The sequence below is a fragment of the Oncorhynchus gorbuscha genome, linkage group LG14 (assembly GCF_021184085.1).
Source record: "Oncorhynchus gorbuscha isolate QuinsamMale2020 ecotype Even-year linkage group LG14, OgorEven_v1.0, whole genome shotgun sequence".
In the NCBI taxonomy this organism is placed as follows: domain Eukaryota; kingdom Metazoa; phylum Chordata; class Actinopteri; order Salmoniformes; family Salmonidae; genus Oncorhynchus; species Oncorhynchus gorbuscha.
In genome coordinates this window covers 29412262-29425943 of record NC_060186.1, presented here as the reverse complement: position 1 = coordinate 29425943, position 13682 = coordinate 29412262, and the positions used below count along the sequence as shown (strand labels likewise).

The 13682-nt window shown below is 44.2% G+C and overlaps 1 protein-coding gene across 2 annotated transcripts; it reads left to right on the top strand.

Moving 5' to 3' along the window:
- Window positions 1-9176: 9176 nt before the first annotated feature.
- On the top strand, window positions 9177-13033 carry LOC123995927 (odorant receptor 131-2-like). Of its 2 annotated transcripts, XM_046299585.1 has the most exons (4): window positions 9177-9221; window positions 10932-11146; window positions 11557-11725; window positions 11869-13033. In XM_046299585.1, the coding sequence occupies exons 2-4, from the start codon at window positions 10945-10947 to the stop codon at window positions 12470-12472; spliced, it is 975 nt and encodes a 324-aa protein (XP_046155541.1). In that variant the 5' UTR covers window positions 9177-9221; window positions 10932-10944; the 3' UTR covers window positions 12473-13033. The 2 variants fall into 2 exon arrangements, with proteins under 2 accessions (XP_046155541.1, XP_046155542.1); XM_046299586.1 differs by lacking the exon at window positions 9177-9221 and having other exon boundaries at window positions 10861-11146.
- Window positions 13034-13682: the final 649 nt, after the last annotated feature.

Here is a 13682-nt window from a genome sequence, read left to right as displayed (position 1 = left end):
CTCCTTGGTGCCTCTGTGGCTTTGTTGCATGATAATACAGTAGGCCTACACACAACTTGGAACCATACATCAACATCTGTGTTATCCCTAACACATCCACAACAATCCAAAGCAATCACACTTCTTAACTACTGAAAATGAATAGACATGTACATATTGAAATCTGACTACGACACATAACAAAGTTTAAACCTTTATGATGAGAACATTTAGGCATCTGCATGTCCAAAACCTCAGTGGTAAAGAGGCTGGACACAAATGATCTAAGCAATGACAATCCCAAAGGCATTTGAAAAGTATCAAACGCAAGCTGCTCCCCTCCGTAGAGAAACCCTGACTCCCAGACACGCAACACAACAACCATAACAACAGGCATGAATGATGTCAATATTTACTGCCTGGTAGCGTTAATGATGGCACAAAGGATTATTAAAAGTCTAATCATCGTATTAAAAATAATCGAACCGTAATAAAGGAACAAGGGACTGTCTGTTTCATGAGGGATTGAGGGATAGAGAGATGGAGGGATGGGAGCATAGAGGGATGGAGGGATGCTGCTTCAATCCCCTGGTCACCCTCCTTAATGAAGTCATATTAATATTTAATATGATAAATAAACCTCTTTTCTTTGTGTCATCATTAACATTCTGAGTAAACATGGACATAATGAGTGTCTGTTGTGGTTGTTGTGTTAACTGGTGGTCAGGGTTTCACTATGGGGAGAATTGAGGGCCTGACTGATGCAGACTTCTAATATGGAGAGACAGGCATTGTCAATGCTGTATACAGAAACAACAGAATACAACAAATACAAAGTAGTAAGACCCAACAAATACCAATAAAACTGGTTTTCTGTGAGAAAAAGAAAATAGGATAAATGCATCAACCAAGGGAATAAAACACATAAAGAGGGCTACGCTTATGGCTTAAATTTAACAACCCATTTTCACTGAGGTCTCATGAACCACTGATATCATCTAGATATTTACCCCATTACAAATCATATTTCTCCACATGGTTGATAAGTCGGAAAGACAGTTTCTCGTATGATGCTACAGTACCCATTTGGGAGTACCATACTGGGATATACAAATTATGTTTTAGTGATATCATAATAAATAATGTGCGGTGCAGAAAACTCTTTGTTGTATAACAACCATTGTGCCTAAAGAGTTGTACATCAGTTGTACAACTTGAGTGGGACCTCAGTCACAACACATTCTTTATTATCCTTAACTATCCATCTCAACGCAAGCCGCCTGCCCTTGGTTTCCTCTTCTTTCACCATCAATGTGGATAACTGACTTGCAACTTAAGCTTATCGATCTTCAGTCTGATGCAGTGATTGGAGAACTATTAAAAACAATGTCACTGACGAGGAATGCAGGTGGCTAAAAACAGACCTCCATCTTCTGTTAGCTTGCTACCGATGGCCCGGCTAGCTGTCTGAATCGCCGTGACCCCAACCAACCTCACTACTCACTGGACCTTATGATGACTCGACTAAGTATGTCTCTCCTTAATGTCAATATGCCTTGTCCATTGCTGTTCTGGTTAGTGTTTATGGGCTTATTTCACTGTAGAGCCTCTAGCCCTGCTCATTATTTCTTATCCAACCTATTAGTTCCACCACCCACACATGTGATGACATCACCTGGTTTCAATGATGTATCTAGAGACAATATCTCTTTCATCATCACTCAATGCCTAGGTTTACCTCCACTGTATTCACATCCTACCATACCTTTGTCTGTACATTATACCGTGAAGCTATTTTATCGCCCCCAGAAACCTCTTTTTACTCTCTGTTCCGGACGTCCTAGACGACCAAATCTCATATCTTTTAGCCGTACCCTTATCCTACTCCTCCTCTGTTCCTTTGGTGATGTAGAGGTGAATCCAGGCCCTGGTGCTCACTCTTCCCCAGGTGCTCTCTTTTGATGACTTCTGTAACCGTAATAGCCTTGGTTTCATTCATGTTAACATTAGAAGCCTCCTCCCTAAGTTTGTTTTATTCACTGCTTTAGCACACTCTGCCAACCTGGATGTTCTAGACGTGTCTGAATCCTTGTTTAGGAAATCTCCATTCCTAACTACAACATTTTCAGACAAGATAGAACGGCCAAAGGGGGCGGTGTTGCAATCTACTGCAGAGATAACCTGCAGAGTTCTGTCCTACCATCCAGGTCTGTACCCAAACAATTTTAACTTCTGCTTTTAAAAATCAAACTCTCTAAAAACAAGTCTCTATAGTCTCTGCTATAGACCACCCACTGCCGCCAGCTGTGCTCTGGACACCATATGTGAACTAATTTCCCCACATCTATCTTCAGAGCTTGTGCTGCTAGGTGACCTGAACTGGATGCTTTACACCCCAGCCATCCTACAATCTAAGATTGATGCCTTCAATCTCACACAAATGATCAATGAACCTACCAGGTACCCCCCCCAAAGTCGTTAACACGGGCACCCTCATAGATATCATCCGAACCAACTTGCCCTCTAAATACACCTCTGCTGTTTTCAACCAAGATCTCAGCGATCACTGCCTCATTGCCTGCATCCGTAATGGGTCAGCGGTCAAGCGACCTCCACTCATCACTGTCAAACACTCCCTGAAACACTTCAGCGAGCAGGCCTTTCTAATCGACCTGGCCCGGGTATCCTGGAAGGATAATGACCTCATCCCGTCAGCCTGATTATTTTTTAAAAAAATGCCTTCCTCACCATCTTAAATAAGCATGCCCCATTCAAGAAATTTAGAACCAGGAACAGATATAGCCCTTGTTTCTCTCCAGGCCTGACTGCCCTTAACCAACACAAAAACATCCTATGACGTTCTGCATTTAGCATCGAACAGCCCCCGTGATATGCAACTTTTCAGGGAAGTTAGAAACCATTATACACAGGCAGTTAGAAAAGCCAAGGCTAGCTTTTTCAAGCAGAAATTTGCTTCCTGCAACACAAACTCAAAAAAGTTCTGGGACACTGTAAAGTCAATGGAGAATAAGAACACCTCCTCCCAGATGCCCACTGCACTGAGGATAGGAAACTCTGTCACCACCGATAAATCCACTATAATTGAACATTTCAATAAGCATTTTTCTTCGGCTGGCCATGCTTTCCACCTGGCTACCCCTACCCCAGTCAACTGCACTGTACTTCCCACAGCAACTCGCAACTTTGTCTAATCTTAGCAATTTCTTCTCAGCTAGCTACATAGCCGTCTTTGTATCAAAGATAATTGCGTAATTATCGTATTTCGCCGTCCTAACGTAGTCTTCACTAGCCAGCTAGCTAACGTCCACTGATTAGCTGCACTGGAGAAACTATTACACTCAACTGAACGACTTGATTAGTGTAGTGTTAGCTAGCTACATAGCTGTCTTTGCTGTCTTCGTATCTTCGTTCCAAGATAATTGTGTTGTTTAGGTCTAGAGTGTGTAGTCTTAGAGTGATTATCTTAATTTACCGAGGTTAGCTAGCCAGCTATTTGTCGTCCTTAACGTAGGAGACTCTGCTAGCTAGCCAACAGCTAGCCAACGCTAGCCAACGTCTACTGAATAGAACTCAACAACCCGGTCGCATTCACAGGTAGTATCACATTTTCATTTCATTTCATTACAGTACAACGGTTTGATTTGTTTGATCGTAGCTAGCTACATAGCTAGCTACATAGCCGTCTTTGTATCTAAGATAATTGTGTAGTCTAGAGCGATTTTCTAGGTTAGCCAGCCAGCTATTGTCGTTCTTTTAACGCAACGTAACGTAAACAACACTACTAGCTAGCCAGCTAGCCCCCGAATAGCAGCACTGCAGAAACTTACACTCAACGGAACGACTTGATTAGTGTAGTGTCAACAACGCACCCACTGCCAGCTAGCCTACTTCAGCAGTACTGTATCATTTTAATCATTTTAGTCAATAAGATTCTTGCTACGTAGCTTAACTTTCTGAACATTCGAGACGTGTAGTCCACTTGTCATTCCAATCTCCTTTGCATTAGCGTAGCCTCTTCTGTAGCCTGTCAACTATGTGTCTGTTTATCCCTGTTCTCTCCTCTCTGCACAGACCATACAAACGCTCCACACCGCGTGGCCGCGGCCACCCTAATCTGGTGGTCCCAGCGCGCACGACCCACGTGGAGTTCCAGGTCTCCGGTAGCCTCTGGAACTGCCGATCTGCGGTCAACAAGGCAGAGCTCATCTCAGCCTATGCCTCCCTCCAGTCCCTCGACTTCTTGGCACTAACGGAAACATGGATCACCACAGACAACACTGCTACTCCTACTGCTCTCTCTTCGTCCGCCCACGTGTTCTCGCACACCCCGAGAGCTTCTGGTCAGCGGGGTGGTGGCACCGGGATCCTCATCTCTCCCAAGTGGTCATTCTCTCTTTCTCCCCTTACCCATCTGTCTATCGCCTCCTTTGAATTCCATGCTGTCACAGTTACCAGCCCTTTCAAGCTTAACAACCTTATCATTTATCGCCCTCCAGGTTCCCTCGGAGAGTTCATCAATGAGCTTGATGCCTTGATAAGCTCCTTTCCTGAGGACGGCTCACCTCTCACAGTTCTGGGCGACTTTAACCTCCCCACGTCTACCTTTGACTCATTCCTCTCTGTCTGACCTCTTTCTCCCCTCTCTCTCCAGATGAAATCTCGCGTCTTGTGACGGCCGGCCGCCCAACAACCTGCCCGCTTGACCCTATCCCCTCCCCTCTTCTCCAGACCATTTCCGGAGACCTTCTCCCTTACCTCACCTCGCTCATCAACTCATCCCTGACCGCTGGCTACGTCCCTTCCGTCTTCAAGAGAGCGAGAGTTGCACCCCTTCTGAAAAAACCTACACTCGATCCCTCCGATGTCAACGATTACAGACCAGTATCCCTTCTTTCTTTTCTCTCCAAAACTCTTGAACGTGCCGTCCTTGGCCAGCTCTCCCGCTATCTCTCTCTGAATGACCTTCTTGATCCAAATCAGTCAGGGTTCAAGACTAGTCATTCAACTGAGACTGCTCTCCTCTGTATCACGGAGGCGCTCCGCACTGCTAAAGCTAACTCTCTCTCCTCTGCTCTCATCCTTCTAGATCTATCGGCTGCCTTCGATACTGTGAACCATCAGATCCTCCTCTCCACCCTCTCCGAGTTGGGCATCTCCGGCGCGGCCCACGCTTGGATTACGTCCTACCTGACAGGTCGCTCCTACCAGGTGGCGTGGCGAGAATCTGTCTCCTCACCACGCGCTCTCACCACTGGTGTCCCCCAGGGCTCTCTTCTAGGCCCTCTCCTATTCTCGCTATACACCAAGTCACTTGGCTCTGTCATAACCTCACATGGTCTCTCCTATCATTGCTATGCAGACGACACACAACTAATCTTCTCCTTTCCCCCTTCTGATGACCAGGTGGCGAATCGCATCTCTGCATGTCTGGCAGACATATCAGTGTGGATGACGGATCACCACCTCAAGCTGAACCTCGGCAAGACGGAGCTGCTCTTCCTCCCGGGGAAGGACTGCCCGTTCCATGATCTCGCCATCACGGTTGACAACTCCATTGTGTCCTCCTCCCAGAGCGCTAAGAACCTTGGTGTGATCCTGGACAACACCCTGTCGTTCTCAACCAACATCAAGGCGGTGGCCCGTTCCTGTAGGTTCATGCTCTACAACATCCGCAGAGTACGACCCTGCCTCACACAGGAAGCGGCGCAGGTCCTAATCCAGGCACTTGTCATCTCCCGTCTGGATTACTGCAACTCGCTGTTGGCTGGGCTCCCTGCCTGTGCCATTAAACCCCTTCAACTCATCCAGAACGCCGCAGCCCGTCTGGTGTTCAACCTTCCCAAGTTCTCTCACGTCACCCCGCTCCTCCGTTCTCTCCACTGGCTTCCAGTTGAAGCTCGCATCCGCTACAAGACCATGGTGCTTGCCTACGGAGCTGTGAGGGGAACGGCACCTCAGTACCTCCAGGCTCTGATCAGGCCCTACACCCAAACAAGGGCACTGCGTTCATCCACCTCTGGCCTGCTCGCCTCCCTACCACTGAGGAAGTACAGCTCCCGCTCAGCCCAGTCAAAACTGTTCGCTGCTCTGGCCACCCAATGGTGGAACAAACTCCCTCACGACGCCAGGATAGCGGAGTCAATCACCACCTTCCGGAGACACCTGAAACCCCACCTCTTTAAGGAATAACTAGGATAGGATAAGTATTCCCTCTCACCCCCCCCCCTTTAAGATTTAGATGCACTATTGTAAAGTGACTGTTCTACTGGATGTCATAAGGTGAATGCACCAATTTGTAAGTCGCTCTGGATAAGAGCGTCTGCTAAATGTAAAATGTAAATGTATTACTAGCCTGTTCAACCTCTCTTTCGTGTCGTCTGAGATTCCCAAACATTGGAAAGCAGCTGCGGTCATCCCCCTCTTCAAAGGGGGGGGGAACACTGAAGACCCAAACTGCTACAGACATATGGTCCTTCTGTAGCTCAGTTGGTAGAGCATGGCGCTTGTAACGCCAGGGTAGTGGGTTCGATCCCCGGGACCACCCATACGTAGAATGTATGCACACATGACTGTAAGTCGCTTTGGATAAAAGCGTCTGCTAAATGGCATATATATTTTATTTTATTTAAAAAAATAAAAATAAAAATTTAATCATCATCCTACCATGTCTTTCTAAGGTCTTTCGAAAGCCAAGTCAACAAACAGATTACCAACCATTTCAAATCCCACCGCACCTTCTCCGCTATGCAATCTGGTTTCAGAGCTGGTCATTGGTGCACCTCAGCCACGCTCAGGGTCCTAAACGATATCTTAACCGCCATCGATAAGAAACAATACTGTGCAGCCGTATTCATTGACCTGGCCAAGGCTTTCGATTCTGTCAATCACCACATCCTCATCGGCAGACTCGATAGCCTTGGTTTCTCAAATGATTGCCTTGCCTGGTGCACCAACTACTTATCTGATAGAGTTCAGTGTGTCAAATCGGAGGGCCTGTTGTCCGGGCCTCTGGCAGTCTCTATGGGGGTGCCACAGGGTTCAATTCTTGGGCTGACTCTCTTCTCGTGATACATCAATGATGACGCTCTTGTTGCTGGTGATTCTCTGATCCACCTCTACGCAGACAACACCATTCTGTATACTTCTGGCCCTTCTTTGGACACTGTGTTAACTAACCTCCAGACGAGCTTCAATGCCATACAACTCTCCTTCCGTGGCCTCCAACTGCTCTTAAATATAAGTAAAACTAAATGCACTTCAACCGATCGCTGCCTGCACCTGCCCGCCCGTCCAGCATCACTACTCCGGACGGTTCTGACTTAGAATATGTGGACAACTACAAATAACTAGTTGTCTGGTTAGACTGTAAACTCTCCTTCTAGACTCACATCAAACATCTCCAATCCAAAGTTAAATCGAGAATTGGCTTCCTATTTCGCAACAAAGCATCCTTCACTCATGCTACCAAACATACCCTCGTAACACTGACCATCCTACCGATCCTGCGATGTCATTTACAAAATAGCCTCCAATACCCTACTCAATAAATTGGATGCAGTCTATCACAGTGCCATCCGTTTTGTCACCAAAGCCCCATATACTACCCACCACTGCGACCTGTACGCTCTCGTTGACTGGCCCTCGCTTCATACTCGTCGCCAAACCCACCGGCTCCAGGTCATCTACAAAACCCTGCTAGGTAAAGTCCCCCTTATCTCAGCTCGCTGGTCACCATAGCAGCACCCACCTGTAGCATGTGCTCCAGCAGGTATATCTCTTTAGTCACCCCCAAAACCAATTCTTCCTTTGGCCGCCTCTCCTTCCAGTTCTCTGCTGCCAATGACTGGAACGAACTCCAAAAATCTCTGAAACTGGAAACACTTATCTCCCTCACTAGCTTTAAGCACCAGCTTTCAGAGCAGCTCACGGATTACTGCACCTGTACATAGCCCATCTATAATTTAGCCCAAACAACTACCTCTTCCCCTACTGTATTTATTTATTTTGCTCCTTTGCACCCCATTATTTTTATTTCTACTTTGCACATTCTTCCACTGCAAATCTACAAAATCTACCATCTACCATTCTTTGCTCACATCGTATATAGATTTATTTTTCTACTGTATTATTGACTGTATGTTTGTTTTACTCCATGTGTAACTCTGTGTTGTTGTATGTGTCGAACTGCTTTGCTTAATCTTGGCCAGGTCACAATTGTAAATGAGAACTTGTTCTCAACTTGCCTATCTGGTTAAATAAAGGTGAAATAAAATAAATAAATAAAAATCTCTCGATGAACAAAACTTTCCAAAGATTAGGAGTCATGCTCAGAAGATGTTTGTACTGTTTGGGTCAACCTACGTATGTGAACAGACATTTTCAGTGATGAAATATAACAAGTCAAGGCACAGATCATCTCTTACTGACTCTCACCTCTCAGCAATCCTGCGCATAGCGACATCAGAAACTATACCTGACTTCAGTGCTCTAGTCAATGCCCATCAGAGACTTCACTCCTCACACTGATTGAGTAGTTGAAATGTAATGTTGAGCTCTCTCTCTTTCTTGTGTTGTTGTGCATACCCGTTAACAAGGGTCCTGTCCGTGGTGCTGAATGCACAGTGTACTTTTCCCTCCGTGTAGTTCATTGCACGTTTAATAATGAAAATACCTACCAAAAGGAGGACATGGATGTGGTTTATTTCCGTGCATGTTAAAAAAGTAAAATAAGCAGCATATCTGGATGTGATTTACAGTAGATATATCTGTCAACACAGTCATACACATGATGTATAACCCTGTAATATGATTCTGGCCCACGATGGCAAAAATATATTCTAATGAAGCCCTCCATGGAAATAATTGCCCTGCACTACAGTAGGCTAACAGTTTGTGTTCCTTTCTGGATCCTGATTGGCTGGACTGGCAGCACCACCACAGGACCAGACTACAGCATGCAACCGTTTCTTGATGATTCACCAATAATTTAGCGACTATTTTAGAGTCCACATTTAATAAAGGCATTGATCGATTAGACCGACATCTGCCCTTACGGGCTAGATCACCTCATGCTACTCTGTTATTGGCTACAGGACCGGCCCATGTGATGGTGTGATGTAGAGTGAGCTGTCGATATATATCTTATAAGAGGTGGACAAGAGGTGAACCCCACACACCTTGGGCAGAGCCCTACAGAGCCTCAGACGGTAACTGAACTGACAGTGAGTATTTCTGCTTTGAAAGTACTTCAGGAGATCTCCTGTGGGTGATTCCTCTGCCTTCAATGTGAACTGAATTGTGACTGAAAAGCTACAGAAGGAAACAGTCGTGGGATTCTGTAATATTTTTTTTTTAATTCTTTGTCTTTGCTGTGTTCAATTGTTTTTGCTTTTCAATTAGCATAATAAGCATTGCATTTATAGCAGTTTGAATTTGAGATTTTATTTGATTGTTATCATATTGCATGTTTGATTTGATCCTATGGGGGTCTGTACAGGGCAGGCAATAGGCTAGTCTGCTCCCAGAGCTGTTGTTTGAAATTGACAACGACCTTAGGATTTGGCTATGTAGCACAAAGAGATCTGGGACCAACCTGCCAATGTTTCTCATAGAGGTATAATGAATGCATGTTTGTCCTAATGTATTTTTTTCACCTTTATTTAACCAGGTAGGCTAGTTGAGAACAAGTTCTCATTTGCAACTGCGACCTGGCCAAGATAAAGCATAGCAGTGTGAACAGACAACACAGAGTTACACATGGAGTAAACAATTAACAAGTCAATAACACAGTAGAAAAAAAAGGGGAGTCTATATACATTGTGTGCAAAAGGCATGAGGGGGTAGGCGAATAATTACAATTTTGCAGATTAACACTGGAGTGATAAATGATCAGATGGTCATGTACAGGTAGAGATATTGGTGTGCAAAAGAGCAGAAAAGTAAATAAATAAAAACAGTATGGGGATGAGGTAGGTGAAAATGGGTGGGCTATTTACCAATAGACTATGTACAGCTGCAGCGATCGGTTAGATGCTCAGATAGCAGATATTAGAAGTTGGTGAGGGAGATAAAAGTCTCCAACTTCAGCGATTTTTGTATATGACAGAGACATGTCCAATACAACACCACCATTACAGACCTGTCCAGGGCTGAAGGAAATATATTATAGATATATTACAATAATGGCTGTATGTTTGTCTCTACAGAATGATGCGACAGAGACATATCCAATACGACACCACCATTTCAGACCTGTATAAGCAATATACTGTATTACAGATACAGTGAAGTCCAAGAGCATTTGGACTGTGACAATTATGTTTTTGTTTTGTCTCTGTACTCCAGCACTTTGACATTATACAATGACTATAAGCCCAGACTGTCAGCTTAATTTGAGAGTATTTTCATTCATGTTCATAATGTTGAATTGTACAGAAACATATTCTATTCATATTTACGGTAAAAGTGACTCCAAAATAACACAATACATTGTTTGCCATTCATTTCTATTGGACATAGATCATCTGATACACAACCAACTGTAAATGCATCCAATAAGTTTGTAGAGTCACAAGCTTGATTTAGTCATTGCGTGCTAGGAATATGGGACCAAAAACAACATTTTGACAACTTTAATACACGTATAAGTGAATTTGTCCCAATTCTTTTGGTTCCTTAAAAGGGAGGAGACTATGTTCAAAAATTACTGTAATTTCTGAAATGTTCATCTGATATGGACTTTTTATTTATCCTTTACTTAACTAGGCAGGTCAGTTAAGAACAAATTCTTATTTACAATGACGGCCTAAACTAGCCAAACCCGGATGATGCTGGGCCAATTGTGCGCCACCCTATGGGACAGCCTGGAATCAAACCAGGGTCTGTGGTGACACCTCTAGCACTTTTTGTTTAAAGTATTTTTGTCTCTACAGATGCGCCTGAAACATGTCCAATACAACACCCCCATTCCAGCTCCTGTCCAACAACATTTCCTTGACCAATCAGAGGTTGGCAGTGCCCATGAGGACATTCATGGGCTTCCTGTCTGTGTCTCCATGTCTCCTCTTCCTCTACATCAACACTATCATGCTGTACAGTCTGAAGAGCAGGCCCATGTTCAGAGAGACCTCACGCTACATCTTGTTTGGTAAACCTGGCTACCGGAAGTTTTATACAAGAGTATTGAACAGATATTGAGAGAGGATGACAGTGGGGAAAGACACAGGTTGTGTCAAGGGGCAGTAAGGCCAGATCTGAACCTAAGTCGCCTCTGTAGAAGTGTGCAGATGCTTCAGCAGTACTGCTAAGCCCAATCAGGTCATACATTCCATTTGAAATCTTCCATGGCCTGTGGCTTGTTACACCATAACCTGTTCCCAATTCATTTGGTATTGAGGTCTTTAGAAGCTCTAAATGCACTCCAAACTAGCTTTTCATGTATTTTGGAAAGCAAATATGGGGTAGAATGCATTACAATTCAAGTTGTGTTAAAATACAATCTGTTATTGTGTAATTATTGTATTCCCAACAAATGTTTAACGTGTTCATTTCCGGTAGGTAACCTCCTCTTCGCCGACACCATCCTACTGCTGACCAGCCAACTGCTGTACATATTAGCCGTCGCTGGGTTGTTTGTGATCCGATATATATGTGTTGTGATTGTGTTGGTGGCCATTTTCACCAGCGCTGTCTCCCCTCTCAACTTGTCTGTGATGTCGCTAGAGAGGTATGTTTGCTTATACACTTTCCCCTATTTAGGCCCCCAGGCAAAAGAGGTTTCTAAACCTCAAGGGTTAAATAAAGGTTAAATAGTGTACTACTTTTGACCAGGGCCTATATTTGGTACTCAATAAAAATGATCCTTTCCAGGTACGTGGCTATCTGTTATCCTCTGAGGCATGCCTCCATTGTCACCCCCAGGACTACGGGCGTGGTCATTGCTGTGGTGTGGATCCTGTGTTCCCTAAACACTATCATTAAGCTTGTCATGCTGCTGGTTCTAGAGTCCATGCCCCTGGACCAGTTCATGCAGGAATTCTGCTCTACCAGCGAGCTTTTCCACCTGAAGATTCACAACCAGGTAGACAACGTGTTCATCAGCATCGTCTTCATGACCGTTGGTTTTATCATCATATACTCCTACATCGCTATGATGATGGTAGCCAAGTCGGCCTCCGCAGACAAGGACATGAACAGCAAGGCTCGTAACACGGTTCTCCTGCACCTGATCCAGCTAGGCCTGAGTCTCTCCTCCACCCTGGTTCCTACTATAGTGTCAGCCTTGAAATCCAGAGCAATGGACAAAGCCACACAGATTGAGTATATTGTGTTTATCATCCTGATTATCCTGCCCAGGTGTCTGAGTCCTCTGATCTACGGCCTGAGAGACAAGGCATTCAGACACATCCTCATGTACCATCTCACCTGTGGCCTCAGATGCGCAGTGGAGCCCATTAAAATCTCCGGCTATTGATGTTTTTTCTTGTAACAGAAAGGTTTATTCCGTTTTTTATGAAAACTGTTTTTAAGAACTTGTAATAATGCTGAAAGAATGAACTGAACTAAAACACAGGTATGTGAATGTTTTAAAGGGACAATCTGCAGTTGGTACATACTTTTTTACCTTACAAATAGGTGAAGGATATGCACCCATTGATTCTTGAAGAATGTTACTTATACTTCGGCTTCTGATGGGGTTCGAGGCATTTAGACGTTTGTTTGATTCCAATGCTCGTAAAACAAAGTAAATGTAAACAAACACTCTATAGCCTCAAAACGCGGTTAAAACTATCGTTTTGATATCATGGAACGTCAGTCCTTGCATCCATAGCACTTTCTTTGAATTTGAGAGTAGTTACGTTTCTCCTCCGCCTCATCTGTCAGCTTTTTACCGAAACAGTGGCGCTTTGTTATTGTTTCAACTGCGGATTGCCCCTTTAACTTGAAACCACAGTATGTATGTTTTCCTGTAATACAATTCATTAAATAAACCCCTTGATTTTTAGGAATATTTAATAAAAGGGATTTGACCTTCTCATGCATCCCAAGCTTCATTACCTTGAAATGTTCATTCACTCTTTGATCCATCGCAGTGACCCACTCCTCTGTTTGCCCAGCAGATGGAGCCAAAGTGCAGTTACAGCCTTCCAGCACCGGCCCTTTGGTCACATACACTGCTTTAACCAGACTGAACAGTGCGCCCAATGATGAGTACAGCTTTCAGTCAGCCTTAACCAGGCTACCTAGCCACACTTCCTTCAATGTGCCATGTAGATTACACATTTTTATCTCATTGCTAAGACATCTCCTAATCAAATAATCTGATCACCTGACTCATACAAAACCAATCACAGACACAACAGAGGCACAGAGAGAGAAAGCAAGTATGGATAAATGCACTTTAATATATTCACAAAGTAATTCAGCATCAGTGCTTTACCGACAAGAGAAAGAGAGAAATTGGCACTTAGTACGGTATGTGGTGTGTGTGACTATCGAGTGATGATGTTATCCATCCACTGTGACAAAGAGGATTTAGTGACAGAGGGTTGTGTCCTAAATGGCACCCTATTCCACATTTAGTGCACTAGACCTACATTTGACCAGGTCCCATAGGTGCCATTTGGGACACATATTTTCCAAAAGTAGTGCACTTTAAAGGGGATACATTTACATGTTAGTCA